Source organism: Tursiops truncatus, chromosome 4 (assembly GCF_011762595.2).
Source record: "Tursiops truncatus isolate mTurTru1 chromosome 4, mTurTru1.mat.Y, whole genome shotgun sequence".
NCBI lineage: Eukaryota > Metazoa > Chordata > Mammalia > Artiodactyla > Delphinidae > Tursiops > Tursiops truncatus.
Window position 1 is genome coordinate 71,703,413 of NC_047037.1, and position 16,950 is coordinate 71,720,362.

Consider the following 16,950-nt stretch of genomic DNA (forward strand, 5'->3'; position numbering starts at 1 on the left):
AATCTTAACCTATATGCACCCTTCCTCAGGACACTAATGAAAGATGTACTTCTCCAGGACACTAATGAAAGATGTACTTCTCCAAAATGAGGAATAAACCAACAAGCAAAAGGAAACAAAGGATCTAAAGTCAGGAGAAAAGTGAAACTGAGTTTCAGATGCCTGAGGGCAGAAGGCCTGTAGAGAAAGAGCCCAAACTGGAGCCCTAATCAAGTTCCCGGAAAGAAAAAGGAACTGTCCTTATCCAAGACATTTAATTCTACAGAAAATTGTCTTCAGAGGGCTTTTGCGGTGAGTTTGGAAAAACTTAGCGATAGGAACATAGAAACTTTCAAAGGAAACAAAAAGACAAAATTAACAATAAGAAAAGCAAAGAGTTGCACAAGAAATGACATGTGATAATAAATTACTCAACTCAAGTGAACAACAGTCCTACATAGTCATAAGGTAAAAACTGACTGCTAATCAAATAAAACTTTGCCACCTTTCTTAATTGGGAGACTAGAGGGAGTAGAAATGGGAAAATGGGATGGTATAATAGTAACTAAATCCTCAACTGTCATAACAGTAAGTTTCCAGAAAAAGAAAAATACAGAAATGTCAAGAAATACCTGTAGGACTTCGCTGGTGGCGCAGTGGTTAAGAATCCGCCTGCCAATGCAGGGGACACAGGTTTGAGCCCCGGTCCGGGAAGATCCCACATGCTGTGTGTGCCACAACTACTGAGCCTGTGTGCTGCAACTACTGAAGCCTGCACGCCTAGAGCCCGTGCTCCGCAACAAGAGAAGCCACCGCAATGAGAAGCCCACGTACTGCAACAAAGAGTAGCCTCCACTCGCCACAACTAGAGAAAGCCCGTGTTGCAACAACTAACACCAAACACAGCCAAAATAAATAAAATTAATTAAAAATAAAAAAAGTAAAAAAAAAAAAAAGAAATACCTGTATAAGTATATAATATAGAAATCTGAAAACTAATGCATGCTAAAACCAGCTCAAAGTTAAAAGCAGATGCCTCTGTGGAGGACTCTGCAGTGAGAAAGTCTGCAGCTGGGGACTGGCACTATTTATAATGACTCCTTTAAGATTATCTGACTTTTTAATCTGTGCATATTATTTTATTAAAAACCTAAAATAAAGGTCAAAAAAGACCTTTCCCTTCATTGTTCTACTCTTCCTCCTCTTCAAAAGATAAAAACTTGTTAAATGATTTGAATAAAAAATAATTCCCTAATTTAAAAAAAGTCACAAATGTCAAAGTAGTAGTAAAGCATGTGTTAAGCTCCTACAAATAGTGCTTTTCAATAAAATCAATCATCTAGGCATTTTTGAACTTTTCTTAGGCAAATGTTTTGGGCATTTGCTATAGTTTAAGAAATACAAATGTCAGAATAGCAAAAAGCAGTTTTATAGTGTAACAAATATATTTTATGCAGTCATTGCCTACACTCCCCACTCCAGGCTAAAAAATGTATAATTTTGTTTTTTCATAGTGAACTCTCTATAATGCACCCGTTCTCCATGTCAGCATATCCAACATTCAAATTAAATGCGTATAATGAAGTGAAGCCTTAATGTATGGCACTTTTAAAGATTTCTTGGTGCATTTAACACAAAAAATTCTAGTAAGATTCTTATTACTTCACCTAGGTAAGCATTAGAATTTCAGGCCAAATTACTGAAGGTATTTCAACAGATCAGAAGTGCTTCCCTGGGTCTGATAGCCAGAACATTTTGAACAAATTTATTCTGAAACTGATTTAGAAGAGCGAAGGCTCACGCTTATTACTCATTAATTTTTGAAAACCTTTCTAATTTGGAGCTCTGTAATACATTCATGGTGCCATGACACGTTTAAAAAATATTCATCCTTAAAAATACTAGAACATTCTTTGAAAACCTATTACACTTATTCTTTTAAGCTATTCTGATCTAAAGAAAGAATTAAAGTTTAGGAAAAGGGAAAATGAACATTTAAAAAAGTTTATTTCTAGCCCTGAAAGAACAAAATTATTGAACAAGGTCATCAAATACAGCAGTTAATGTCAATGTAACAATTAAATAATTGAATGGGATTAAATTAAAAATAAAAGTCAATATAAAATTTGAAGACAAAACAGAAAAGACAAGTTACTTTCACTTAGTTCCATTTCTATCTAACAAAAAAAAACCAAAACAAACAAACAAAAAACACACAAGACATTCCTACCAAAGATGTTTGACAGAATTATCATACATTTCTTTCTCTCTCATTTGGCAACATTCTAGAATGGTGAATGAGAAAGACTTCAGTTCTCTCAAGGCCAGGCCAGTGCTTGGTTCTCCTTTGTAATTCCCACAATATCTACCACAGTGTCTTTGTCAAAGTGGTCAATAAATGTGTTAGTGAGAAATAAAATCTGTGTGTGTGTGTGTGTGTGTGTATTTTTTCCCCTTCTTACACATACTCATACACACACTGTGGAAAAACTGATTTTAGTTGTTTATTGTGGGAGCAGTTGAGACAAGGAAGACAATCTGCTTTTTATATTACTATAATTTCACTAAAAAAAACCCCAAAAGAATCTTAATCTGGATTTTAGCTATATTCCATAATGATTTTTTGACATTTCACTGGATATGCATCTCAGTATATTTTAAAACTTTTAGATTAAAAAACTGATGCAAATTTAAGCACCCATTTTTTTTTTTCTAACTATAGCTACTGCCTGATCAGATCTAAAATTATTCTGGCTAGAATACAGTATACATAAACAAACATGTATTTATGTGAGCCCTACAAAGAAATCCTCATAGGTAGTTTTAAATTGCTTATTAAAGGCACAGGTCATTTAGGACTGGTGGTAACTAGATACACTTTAAGCAGCTTAATATTTATATGTTGAGGAGAAGAGAATTTGTACTGTGTGCCAGGCACTCAACACATGAAAACAGAGTTGTGTTAGCCTTAGTTTCTTATGCTAGCACAATCACTCTACTTGTTTACTATTCTATGTAGGATGAAATATTCAATATTTTCATGGTTTCTCAGTTTTAACTGTCCCTTTCAAAGCAGCAAAAGGAACAAGAGGAGAAGGAAACTTTTAGACTGCCAGAGAGTCTGAAATATAATAAATACTACAGTAATATTGTCTTAATAACAAAAGAGGACTACTAAGGTAATTTTTAGATTTAAATGGGAATTTTCATTCTAAAGTAATGACAAAAAGGTAAATACAAAAGGCAGTTATTAAAAAAAAACCATGAATCTTGATTCAGATATAATTTTTCTTGCAACAACATGTGAACATTTTAATTTAAAATTAATAAATCACAATTCTGTATTGCTTTTAAGATTAAGATTATTCAAAAATTGACACATTTCAGAATTAACCAAAGTACATTTCTATTACCAGTTAGTTTATCCAAGTAAGTAAAGAATAAACCACAGCGTAGCTCCCTTAACCTAGGAGTCAGGTTTTAATGACAAAGTCCGTTGCCAGCAATGGACATGCAGGTAACCATCAAGGAAGTTGTAAATACAAACCCCAAACTGCTTCTATAAACTGAAAAGACCTTTGTTGAGTCACAGGCATAAAAATGGGGCATTGGCACTGCATTCAGTGAATATGGCCTTTATGACTTACGCATGGAAGTGCCTTCTAGAGTGGTCATGAGGATCACAGTCTTACACCATCTAGTTGGTTTTCTATTTCATTGGTAGCATCTTCTTTATCATAATCCATCCAGACAACTGTTTACAAAGAATGTTCAAATCTGGAACTCAACAGACGCTGTAGCTTTCCACCAGAAATAAACCAGCTTATTTCTGTAAAGTAATTTAGTAATAGCTGTAGAAGGCCAATATAATCCAGAGAAAAAGGAAATCAAGAATCAAATTGAAAACAGAGACTATTAAGTGCTCTAGATACAAGTTTCACTAATTATCTTACTTATTTTTGTGAAAACCTTCCTGTATTACCAATTTAAAAAAAAAAAACCCCACCAGCCATTTCTATCCTTATACCTGTATCTTAACAGAGATATGATGGGAATGATAGGAAATAAAACTCATATTAAGTTCTCCTAATGTACTCCAAAACATCAAAATTATTTTTATTCATGATTTGTACTATTGCAGGATGGCAAGTAGGTGTGAAGTCAATTAGGAGCGAATGGTGGGAACAAAAAGCCAGAACCAAAGCACGTATTTTTCTCTTTCATGTGGCTCTTGGCATGTCAGAAGGGACAATACTGCCTCCAAAAGCCAAACAATTAAAATGATGAGAGAAGAAGAAGGGAGGAGGGGAAGGGAGAAGAGAGGGCACTCTAATAATTAATGTTACAGGTCACAGACCTTTTTTAAATCTTTAAAATAAAAAATGTATTGCTATCAACAAGCACATTTCATTACTCTTTCTTTCTCCAGTTTTTTACATGAATATTATTTACTTATTTGAAAAAAATCTAAAGTAACTCAACATCTCAAATGACCCATGAATTTACCAAGAAGTACTTTGTCACTTAAGTTCTCACAGACAGTAAAAATGTTGGTAATGGGCTGGGAACAATGTTTATAACAAATCTCTACAGTTTACTGGTCAGAAGCTGCATCTCTAAGTAACTGACATTTCTCTTTCATGAATATAATCTTATCTATTTTAGAGCTCACCAAGGTTCAAGCCTCTCACTTTGTCTCTGCTAGCTCCAAATACTTTTTACCTTTAAATGGAAAAAAAAAGGTTAACTTTTAAATTCTGAAAATTCAATGGTTATTATATTATTTACCATGGGAAGGGGGGGAGGAGTAGGGTGAGAAAGGGTTAATTAAAAAACGAACTAGCTAAAATTACAACATATACAGAAACTTATTTCCAAAATGAAGGGAAAAAAAGAGGGAAGGGGAAACTAGCGGCACAAACCAAAGTCCTGAAGCCAAATCTGAAGAGGACATAGAAAGAAAAACAAAGTGTAAGAAAGTAGAGTCAATGGGATTCTTTTTCTGTTTCAATGATTTAGTTATAAATATAGATTATTAGTCTTCTCTCTATACATGTTAACAAATGCCAAACAACTCACTATTATGAAACTTTTAAAACTGATTCTTTCACATTTGTTTAAAAAGGTAAAAATCACATTCTTTTCTTCCCTTCCTTCAGTTCAAACTCTGAACTGAAATATTACATGTAACAATAGCTGGTTCTAACTTCTATACAAAGTTAAACGATATTGAACTCCTTTGCCAATATAAGGAGCTACATAATTTCTATCACACTTGCCTCCAATTTAGGCATAAGAAACATTTCTCAAAGCAACTCAAAAGGAGCAAGTCAAGGAAAAGAAAGTTATGGAGAGAAAAGAAGACTAGCAGATAAAACACATACTCTGAAAAACCCAAATCTGCCATTCAAGTACTGAAAATACCTCAAAAGGGACAATGAATGGGATCTATTATAATGAAGTCAGCAAAATAAAATGCAAATCTCAAGCATGATAAATGGCCCTGATGGGCTTTCTGCTGAAAGATGTAAGGCTAGTGATTCAGTCCACAATTCCTTTTGGACCCTAAAGAAGGGATTCAATAAGAAAGTTGTCATTCAGTTCTGCAATTTTTTCTTGGTTGTCTTCAGGAAATAGTAGCTTGTTTTTTTCCTCCTTGTTATGTAGACCATTTCTTTAAACCCCAAAAGAATAATAATTTTCATATATTAAAAGACTTCTTTTAGAAAATGGAGAAAAGAATATGAGGCCACGGCAATGATGTTAACGGTTACTCTTCATTGCTTCTTTAGCTGCCATGATCAGTGGTGTCAAGCTGGATAATGGTTTGGCCAGTTTCAGGAAGGGATGCTGTCAGAAAGAGTGGGGGAAAATAAATGTAAATGTCACCAGTTTAGAAGCCAAATATTTCAATTAAGCCCCTAAGACTACTTTATGGATCATAATTTATTTAACAAACACATATTTCAGTACTTCTATAAAATCAACATAATCACTACATCACTTTTATGGTTGAAAGTGTAGTCTTTTTAGTTTTTCTCATATTATAAAATCTCAGTTAAATGACCCAGATACCCATGCCTGCAATGAACTGGTGTGAGAACTGGTAATATGAAAAACTTATACATTTATCCCAGTATTATGGGTATTTTATTCTCAGCAGATAAAATCCTGAACTGCAGCAGCTGCCATGCTGCTGGTAATGAATGAATAGTGAAATGTAATTATGAACTCTATGTAAACTTTCTGCCGGTTACTCAAAAAAGTCAACTTTTTCCCAAAATAGAATTATTTCCAAATTCACCTGTAACAGTTCTCTGGCTGAACCCCTTTTCTCCACATCCATCTCCAAACATCGATTTAAGAAATCCCGAAATATGGGGGAAAGTTTCTCTGGGTTTTGAAGTTCTGGAGTTCCATTAGTCGCTATCAGGTACAAGGCCTAAGAATAGAAGAACAACTCTGACATACTTAAGATAGCTCAACAAAGTTAGAGAGTACTTTAAACTTTATGGATCTCTTACGTATTTAAAGACAATTGTCATACACACTAAAGTGTGGTTATTATTTCTACCCATTTCGATTAGATATTTTTCACTTTATTTTTAGATGTTACATTTCCCTGACTTCTTTTTCAAAATTATCTTCACCTTTTTCTTTTTTTGGATTATAAATACATACTGATAAATAAAACTACCACTATAATAAAATGGTATAAAGAAAAATGACCACAATCCCACCATCCACATATAGTATCCCATTTATCTTTCTTAAGATTTTTTTTCCAAGTCATACCACATTTCAAAACAATGGGATTTGTTGAAACTGCTTTAAGAAATTTTAAATTAGCTATATCTATATAGCTATAGATGAACAGGTGGAACACATAGGATTTTTAAGGCAATGAAGATACTCTTTAAGATACTTTTATAATGGACACGTTATTCAGTATACATTTGTCCAAACCCACGACATATGACATCAAGAGTGAACCCTAATGTAAACTATAGACTCTGGATGATACTGATGTGTCAGTGTAGGTTCAATGATGGTAAGAAATGTACCCTCTGTGAGGGATGGTGATAATGGGGGAGGTTATGCATGTGTAGGGGGAGAGGGCATATGGGAAATCTCTGTACTTTTCTCTCAATATTGCTGTGAACATGAAACTGCTCTAAAAAAACAAAGTCTTAAAAAAAAAAAAAGAAACAAAACTAGCTATATCCCACCCTCATCATCACTATCAATAATAACAGATTAGATCTACAAAATTATTTTAATGGCTGAATTGAATAGTGTCTTATTATATGGGTGCTTCATAATTTAGTCAATCCCCTTTGGAAAATCCTTGTATTCTTTATGTAATTCTCTGACCATTTTCTTTGAATTCCTAGAAATGGAATTAAAAAAAAAAAAACGCTCAATAGGCTTTTTAAAAGAAGTTTTATATGTACAGAAAATTGAGCAGATAGTACAGAGCTCCCATATACCACCCCTACACACACACACACACACACACACACACACACAGAATTCCCCCATTATTAAAATCGTACATTAGTACGGTACACTTTGTTACAAGTGATGAACCAATACTGACACACTTTCACTAAACAGAAGTCTGTAGTTTACACTGGGGTTCACTCTTTGTATTGCACAGTTCTATGGGTTTTGACACACGTACATTGTCATGCAACTACCATTATAGTATCACACAGAATACTTTCACTGCCCTAAAAATTCCCTGTGTTCCACCTATTGGTTATTATGCATAATGCTGCCATGAACATTTGTGTACAAGTTCTTGGGTGGATGAATGCTTTTAATTCTCTTTGTTATTTACCTAGCAGTGGAACTGCCAAGTCACATGGTAACTCAAAGTTAATTTTTACAGGAACTGTCAAACTGTTTTCCAAAGTGCTGTACCATTTTACATTTCCACTAGCAGTGTATGAGGGTTCCAATTTCTTCACATTCTCACCAACACTTATCATTGTCTGCCTTTTCGATTACAGTCATTCTAGTAAGGGTGAAGTGATCTTGTTGAGGCTTTGATTTGCATTTCCTTATTAACTACTGATATTGAGTCATACATGATAATTTAAAAGAAGTAAAAGATAAAAGAGAAAGAAAGAAAGATGGAACTCTCCACCTCAGCTGCTGGAATATGTACATAACTGTTTAAAATCTACTGACTTCATCTGTTTCTCAGAACCCTCACTCTTTTGTTTGAATATGGGCTTTAACATTGCCATCTACACAGGCTTCTCATAGATGTGATCCTGCTTTCCTCTTTGTACCTGGGGGTACAGAGGCCAAGGTTCAAAGTCAACAACCTGAAGGATATATCTAGAGCCCCTTAATTCTGCAGAAAAGTGACCAAATTCTTACTTATGTGCAAATTTAGAAACCACACAGCTTACCAAAAATTTACAAACTCTTTACCTAACACATTCAACTCAATAAGCCAGAAGCAAATCATTTTTAGACGTAGAGTGAGGGCAGAGACTAGGTTTTATCAACTTCGTATCCTAAATTCTTGGCCAGTGCCTGGCAAAAGCAAGGTCTAAATAAATGATTTAAAGAAAATTATTTTTCTTAAAATAAGGCTGATGCTTAATTGGTCTTACCCTCAAAGGATTTTCATTGAGATATGGAGGCTCTCCTTCTACCATCTCAATAGCCATAATACCCAGAGACCAGATGTCAACCTTAGGGCCATAAGCTTTCCGTGTAACCACCTCTGGTGCCATCCAGTATGGCGTTCCAACCATAGTACTTCGCTTGCTCTGCTCAGGGGTGATCTGGGCACAGAAACCAAAGTCAGCTATAAAACAAAACAAAACACCTTGAGTTAATGGTGTCCGTGGGTTGTTTAAGAGTTTACTTAATATGATTTAACTAACTACATTTGAGTATTCAGCCTCTTAATTTTTAAGAAAGTATTAATAAAGAAAACCAGAATGGGCTTACAAATATTTTGATGATGTTATATACTCTCACTTTTTAACTTTTACTTCCCACAAGTAGAGGGTAAATTATCAGGAAGCCTTTTTTTTTTTTTTGGCGGTACGTGGGCCTCTCACTGTTGTGGCCTCTCCCGTTGCGGAGCACAGGCTCCGGACGTGCAGGCTCAGCCGCCATGGCTCACGGGCCTAGCCGCTCCGCGGCATGTGGGATCCTCCTGGACCGGGGCACGAACCCGTGTCCCCTGCATCGGCGGGCGGACTCTCAACCACTGCGCCACCAGGGAAGCCCTATCAGGAAGCCTTTTATTCTAAATAATTCTATCCTAAAAATTTTAATAAAGTTGAAAAAGGTCTAAAAGAAAAAGTCACCAAAGCTGGACACCAAAACTATGTCCACTGTGAATCAGGCAAAGGTCAGGAAGTGGAAATTACTTTTGAAGAAAATAAACAGAAGCTAGAATTAATAATAATAAGCATCCGACTCAGCAGAGAGCCTAGGAAAAGAACATGTTTAACTGCAACTGTACCTACAAGGTCTTCACCAGCATTACTCTATTCCAAGCACCTCATTTTATAACTGAAGAGCAGAATGCCTAATTTAGTACCCAGTATTAATTTAGTGGAAAAGTCAAGATGAGAATCCAGAATTTTTTCCTTCCTTCTACTGTTACACCCATTCTACTCCATATGTAAACACTGTTAACATTTAGGTTTGTAAGCTTTAGACTCTTCGTTATGCATTTCCAAATGTACAAATAATACCCGTGAACTGACTGATTTATTTTACCTAGTTAGGATATTTTGTAAACTGCTTTTTAAAACCTAATTTTTTAGATATCTTTCCATATTAGTACATTAACCCACCTCACTATTTTAACTACACAACTTCACGGAACATAAAAATACCATAATGTATTTAACCATTTCTGTACTACGAGACATTTAAGATATTGTTGGACTTTCTTTACAAGGTTGCAGAGAACATTTTTGTACTTATTGCTGTGTGTATGTTCAGTAATTCTATAGGAGAGAATCCTAAAAGAGCAATTGTTAGGTCAAATCATAACATTTACAGCTAAAATGAGTGCTTATAACTGTTCCAAGTATAATACCTCATAAGAATTAACATACCTCAGGATAACTTTATGAGACAGGCATATTTACTACTGTTATGATTTCCATTTTACAAATGGAGAAACTGAGGCATACATATTTTTAGATAACTTATCCAAGATCATTCATCTAGTAAGTGGTAGAGCCATGGTAACATATTAACCAAAAAAGTCAAATTTAGTTACCTGTGTATCCACCAAAAGTGTATGAGAATGTCAATTTCTAGTTTTCCCACTAAAATTACAATTATTAACTATATATTCTGACTATCTGACAGAACCTGGGTCCCCTTTTCTTGTGGTTGAATAACCTTTGGAGTATCTATCTTAAAAAAAGAGATGTTGAAAAAGGAGCCAAACTCTCTAGGCAAACAGAAGAAAAAGTTTTTGGTCTCCTGATGTAAGAAATGCCTTGAATTTTGCATAGTTGGAGAAACCTCAGTAGAAGGTCTTCTTGAATCCTCCAGAGGACATGGTTGGAACTGAGATTATAGCCAGCAGAGGAAAGGAGTTTTTGGGTTTTTTTTCCATGACTCTACCATGTCTGATACAGAAGTTAATTAGGGAAAGAGGTTTACACATGGTTTTTTTCAGACCTTGTCATCTCTGACATAACGGTCATACAGTCCTCCCCCAATTAGGCCACCATCTACCAAATCCAGAGAAAGATGAACAGCATAATGACAAAAACCTACCCCAACAGGTAGCAGAGATAAATCCAAGTTTATGTTTGGAAGACAGCACCAACATTATAATAGTCCCAGACACTGTTCCTCAATGCTTTACATTTTTACTACTCAGAAGAATTCTCTGAGATAGGTACTGTTATTTTCCTTATCATACAAATGAGAAAATGGACACAAAAAGAGATTACGTAACTCATCCAAAATTATTCAGCAAGTAGTAGCAGATCCGCTATTTAAACTCAAGCTGTCCAGCTGACAGTCCATATCTTTTTACTACTATTCTCCCCCACTGCATGTATTGTCATAAAAATGTTAATAGCAGAAGAGGGTTTTTACTTAAACAAAAGGCAGAAAATTATAAGTAACATATAAATGTTATTTATTCACTTGTTACTCACTAAGTTTAACAGATCCTTCCATGCCCAAAAGCACATTGTCACTTTTGATGTCTCTGTGGATCACTTGATTAGCATGTAAAAACTCCAATGCCTGTAAACACTGAACAGGAGAAAAACACCTATCAATGAAACAGTCCCTGAAAAGTCTAAGGGAAGTTCACATACACCATTTATGACCTGAGCACCACCTCTAGTAACCAGCAGAAGATACTCTAATAATATTATGAAGAAAAAAATCCTGTCACATGCAGTTGTGAAAATAAGACACCTAAAATAATTAGATCCCCCTCTTCCCACTCTCTGCTCTTATCCAGAGACAATTATTATATAATGTCTTATCTAGGCCTATTTCTGCCACAGATTATTTAATACCATAGAATATCACTTAGTGTTCAATGTTCTCATTTATGAAATGGTGGGTGGGTCTACATGATTTCTAGGCCTGCTCAGGTTTAAATGCCTAAAGGTATGCAGCACTTGGTAAATATGCACAAGGCTTTTTAGAAATCATTTCAACAGTAAAGGATAAACTTATCATTTCCATTTGAATCTGAAATATGCCAAAGTCTAATCAATGTAAGCCACTGCGGGTCTGGTTCTCTCCAGCTGTTCAATGCTATGTAAAATGTTTTCTTCATTTCTTCTATGGTAGGTTTTACATAAAGCTATACCCACACCCTAGACACCAGTGATGATCCTGGACACCACTTCCGTCTTATGCCATATTTCAGAAAGCACTGAGTCCAAAGAGCAGAAGAACTACTCTTACTTCCTTAAAAACAAGAATGAAATTCAATTTAAAAAATCTGCTTGCTATGTTTTTTTAATGTAAACTGAGTATAAATTGTAACTTGGAAAAAGTTGTTTTTATTTCTTACCCCCACTAAAGTAGAACAACAAATAAAGTCTGTACATCATTAATAACAAAAATCTCACTCAAAATAATCTACTATTCAAAGAAAAAAACCAGATTAACTGTGTATTACTGCAATACATTTACCAAGCATTTAAGCAGATTCCTGGAAAGAACAAATCCCCAGAAAAATACTTGTGTAAACAAATAGAGACAAATGTTATCACAATTAGAGGAACTACTAAAATAATTTTATATTGATTATGAAAAAAATTATTAGAAAAACAAGTTAAGTATAAATAGATAAATCCTTAAGTTTTTATCAGCTTTTAAGTGATCAAACATTCTTTGTTAAGGGATATATTATTGTTTCCCTCCTGAAAGAGTCAAGAGGGCTCCCCTTAGGTGAAGCATAATTACATTAGAATTAAAAGTTTCAAAGAATAGTTTTTAAAAAACACCTAATAAAAGCTGAAAAAGGAAAAACATCACATATACTGTTCTTACATGAACAAAGTTTATAATTTACTTATAATTCACTGTAAAAATGCTGAAAGCCAAATCACAGGAAACATAATAGTCATAAGAACTTTTACAATTTTGTCCTTTGTGACAATGATTCCTAGGGTACTCGAAGAAAGTACTGTTGCAATTTTAATGACAATAAGCAAATCATTAACCTAAGTCTCATCTGTAGGAAAAGATTACATGGAAGAAAGAAAGGCTCATTTTTGGCTTAGATCTAGGCAATGTGGCAGAATTCTACTAGCCTAAGCAAACAGTATGTCTCAAATTCATTAATGAATATCATCTCATTGGTCACCTTTAAAGAGATCGATAAGGCCACAAGTAAACATTAATTAATACTTAGGGTGAAGATGTGTACCACTTTGTCCTTGTTTCCACTGTTGAGCGGTGTATTTTTAATGGCACTCCCTCTCACCCTTCAAAGTATCCTGCTTGGATAATAACTAAAAATTTGCTTCTTTTCACATCCTGTTAACCACATTGTTACTGTAACTTTTCAAAAAGGGAGCAAACTCACCTCTCTGCATACAGCAGCAATCTGTGCTTCATCCATGCAGGTCTCTGTTACAACATCAGTAAGTGATCCCCCAGCAAGGTACTCCATTACCACAAACAATTCGTCTCCCACCAGGTAACTAAAAAAAAGAACATACAAAATGCATTCACACTTTCACTTTTTCTAAACACGTGGCACTCTATATTGAAGAATTCAAATGTTAGGAATCCTAATTAAAAAAACTAGAAAGCTGGTAGCTTTGATAGCTGGGAAGAAAACTGAAAAGTTGCTATGGAACAGCACAAAAAAAAAAATACCTGAGGGTCATTATGATTTTCCCAAATCACTTTAAAATTTTGCCTGCAATTCTAATTTGAGTGTGTACATAGATTATTCCAATTCAAATAACCTTGTATGGCAGGAATGATTTGTCCTTTTTTACAGACGAAGAGATGGAGGCTTGGAAAGGCTAAGTAACTCATCCAAGGTCACACAGCCAGTAAGTGCCAGAACAAAACCTGAAGCCAAGCACAACTGATTCCAAAGCTTATGACTTATTTTAACCACCATGCTTTACTGACTTGAAATACTATTTTAAAAAGCAGAGAAATGTACCTGGAAAGTTTCTTTCTATGAACATGGCCCCAGAGCTAGCCCTAAAGTCTAAAAATGTGTTTTCTTTTAACCCATTCAAAACAAATTTAAATATGGAAATTAAAAAAAAATCACCTATGATTCCCTATCTCCAATATAATCACTACTATAATTTTCATTTATTTTTCTACAATTCTTCTTTCATTCACATATATGTAACTGCTTTAAAAAAAAAAACAGATGTAAGGTAATTCCCTGGCGGTCCAATGGTTAGGACTCTGAGCTCTCACTGCCTAGGGCTCGGGTTCAAGCCCTGGTTGGGGAACTAAAATCCCATATGCCACATGGTGCGGCCAAAAATAAAAAAAATTTAAAAATTAAAAAAATAAAAAATGTAAGATACATAATTTTCTCTTCTACTTTTTGTTCTCCTATTTAACATCAATTCCTAAATTAAGTGAGGTTTTGATAAACATGCTATTTGCCCATGAAAGACAAAATTTGAAATCAAAATTGACTTGAAAGTTTAAAAACTGTGTGGCTGGTCACCTCTGTCAGTCAAGACATGAATCACAGCCAACGTTTCCTTAATGTTTCTGCTTCTGATCATTTGTAATTCATATGAGCACCAGCAGCAATGTCCTTCATTTAACTGCCTTCTCTCACTTGCCAAGTGACAGCTATGTAGAAAAAGGACCTTCTAAACTGTAATATGCTATTTTTACCTCTCCTCCTCCTTCAAGTTTATTTTTCAGTGTTGACACTCAACCTTAGTCTAACTAAACTGGCTAGCCCCCAAAACCATGAGACTTAAAATTTCAACATTTTTCTCCCAATGTTTAAGAAATATTTATATTTACCTGTCTAAGAAGTTAACTATGTTGGGATTCTTTAATTCTTTCATCACCAGAATCTCATTAATGATCAATTCCTTCTTTGGCTGTTTCTGTAAATTAATCTGCTTAATAGCAACCTATGATGGAAACAGGAAAAAAAAAGTCAGAACAAGTTTCCTAATACTCTTAGAAAATTACAAACACAGATCAGTTAATAATCTAATTTACTACATACATACTATACGATGAGATTATAATTTACTCATAGGCAGTACTTTAACTTCCACACTGCCTATGCACAATTCTTTGTAATACACAGAGCTTAAATATTTTTAGATTTCTCTTGAAATCTAAATGCAAGGTCAGCCCAGTGCCAGGAATTAATCCTCTTTTCATCCCAAGCTGGGAAAATAATTTTTAAAATATTTATTTATGAAACCAAACACATAATTACTTCTTTTTTCCCCTCAATAAGGAAAGTGCTATAAAATTACCTAGAGTAATTCTTTCAACATATTCAACTGCAAGAAATTCCTTACTGATTATTCACAGGCAGATCTAGTTTCTTCCCATATTAAAAGCTAATGGTAACACCCAGAAGTATGAAAAAGTAGCTACCTCTTGTCCCAATGCCACATCAGTAGCAGTGAAAACTGTGCCAGAAGCCCTAGGGAAAAGAAGACATAACCAGATTTAAGGTTTCAAAATCATTCTCATTTATAACATCCAAAGACTTTATACACAGAACAACTAAAAAGAGGTTAAAGAACGTTTAAGACTAAACATCTTTAAAAGAAGTAAAAGCAAAAACAAAGGGGGAAAAAATAAGAAAAAGAGGCAATTCTTGTGGCCAAAACTTATGTTAGAAATTTGTCATAAATTTCAGATCTACAAAAATACAGAAAAAAGATAAAGAAAAGAAAGAAAAAAGTCACATATACTCATGGATCCACTGCCCTGTTTAAGAAACAAAGAACTACAAATAAATTTGAAGGTTCTTATGTGCCCTTTCCAAAGGCATCCTACCTCCTCCCTAAAGTAATCTATATTGGGTATTTATTCTGTATTTGATGTGCATCATTTACATGTATTTCTCTATACTTTATACTCTATACTTTCTATAGCGGTCTGCACCGCTATAGAAAATGTTTCAAATAATTTTTTTTTTTTTTTTGTGGCACGCGGGCCTCTCACCGTTGTGGCCTCTCCCGTTGCGGAGCACAGGCTCTGGACGCGCAGGCTCAGCCACTCCGCAGCATGTGGGATGTTCCCAGACCAGGGCACGAACCCGTGTCCCCTGCATTGGCAAGCGGACTCTCAACCACTGCACCACCAGGGAAGCCCCAATTTTTTAACTTCATATAAATGATTTCATTTTATGTATTTTCCTATAATTTGCTTTTTTAATTCAACACTGGATTGGGGATGGTCATCCATATGGATAGGTGTTATCCTTGTTCAGTTGTAATTATTACATATATTATCCAGTATACTATTTACAATTTATCCATTCTCAGGCAGAAGAATATTAACATGATTTTCAATTTCTTGTTATTAAAACCAGTGCCGCAAGTGAATTTGGTTTTTAAAAAGAAATTCATAAGGAAGTTTTCAAAAAGACTCAAGCTCACTTTCTAAACTGACAGAACACTTTCCAGAGATTAATAACATTAAAAATTCAAGATGTTCATTTGCTCCCAAGCAACAGAAAAAAAGATTTCAGTTAGCATAGTTTAAAAATACAAATTATTGGGAATTCCCTGGAGGTGCAGTGGTTAGGACTCCACGTTTCCACTGCAGGAGGCCTGGGTTCAGTCTCTGCTCAGGGAACTAAGATCCCATGAGCCATGTGGCACAGCCAAAAAATAATAATAATAATTTTTTAAAAAATACAAATGATTGAACACAATCAGAAGATCAGTAGAATTAAATATCCATACTTAATGATGTGATTAAAATGCAGGTTTTTAAAACTATAATCCTGTAGTAAATTTTCTTACTGTCTTTTAAATATTTGCCAGGCAATTTTCCCACCCACCTAATTTCTTATCACCAACGCAAAATAACACTTAAGAAGAAACAATGCACAATCGCTGCTAAGTAGTACAGTATTTTAATAGCATCTAGAAATAAACGCATTACTTATTTACACAAATCCAAGGATACTACTCATAGAATACCAGAAGTGCTCAATGTCAGCAGGCAAAAGAGATATCATACTGGGCACCCAGGAAATAATGAATATTCTGGTAATACAGTCACAAATACTTACCCTTGCCCAATTTTTTCATATCTTGTGTATTTTTTCTTAGGGTCACCTATGCTTACAATAGTTCCTATTTTAAACAAAAACAACAAAAAGTTGGAAACTCAGTCAAGCATTTAAAAATTGTAAACTAATTCTGATAACATTATTTCTTTTAATAACCTCCACTGATTTTAGAAGTTTTCAAACATAACACTAAGTTTCAAAAATAATGTATGTTTCAAACACTAAAG

The 16,950-nt window shown here is 34.5% G+C and overlaps 1 protein-coding gene across 4 annotated transcripts in view; it reads right to left on the reverse strand.

The window, feature by feature from the left end:
- Positions 1 to 1,967: 1,967 nt before the first annotated feature.
- Positions 1,968 to 16,950, reverse strand: part of PAK2 (p21 (RAC1) activated kinase 2) — an 80,502-nt gene continuing 65,519 nt past the window's right edge. For 3 of the 4 annotated variants that reach the window (XM_019922821.3, XM_033855662.2, XM_073804072.1), the window contains 8 exons: positions 16,724 to 16,787; positions 15,070 to 15,118; positions 14,476 to 14,588; positions 13,043 to 13,160; positions 11,145 to 11,244; positions 8,610 to 8,806; positions 6,284 to 6,421; positions 1,968 to 5,829 (listed from right to left, as the gene is read on the reverse strand). In XM_019922821.3, coding sequence (XP_019778380.1) covers positions 5,743 to 5,829; positions 6,284 to 6,421; positions 8,610 to 8,806; positions 11,145 to 11,244; positions 13,043 to 13,160; positions 14,476 to 14,588; positions 15,070 to 15,118; positions 16,724 to 16,787 — 866 coding nt within the window. In that variant the 3' untranslated portion in view covers positions 1,968 to 5,742. The remainder of the gene's footprint in view (positions 5,830 to 6,283; positions 6,422 to 8,609; positions 8,807 to 11,144; positions 11,245 to 13,042; positions 13,161 to 14,475; positions 14,589 to 15,069; positions 15,119 to 16,723; positions 16,788 to 16,950) is intronic. The other variant, XR_002173827.3, reaches the window with a different exon arrangement.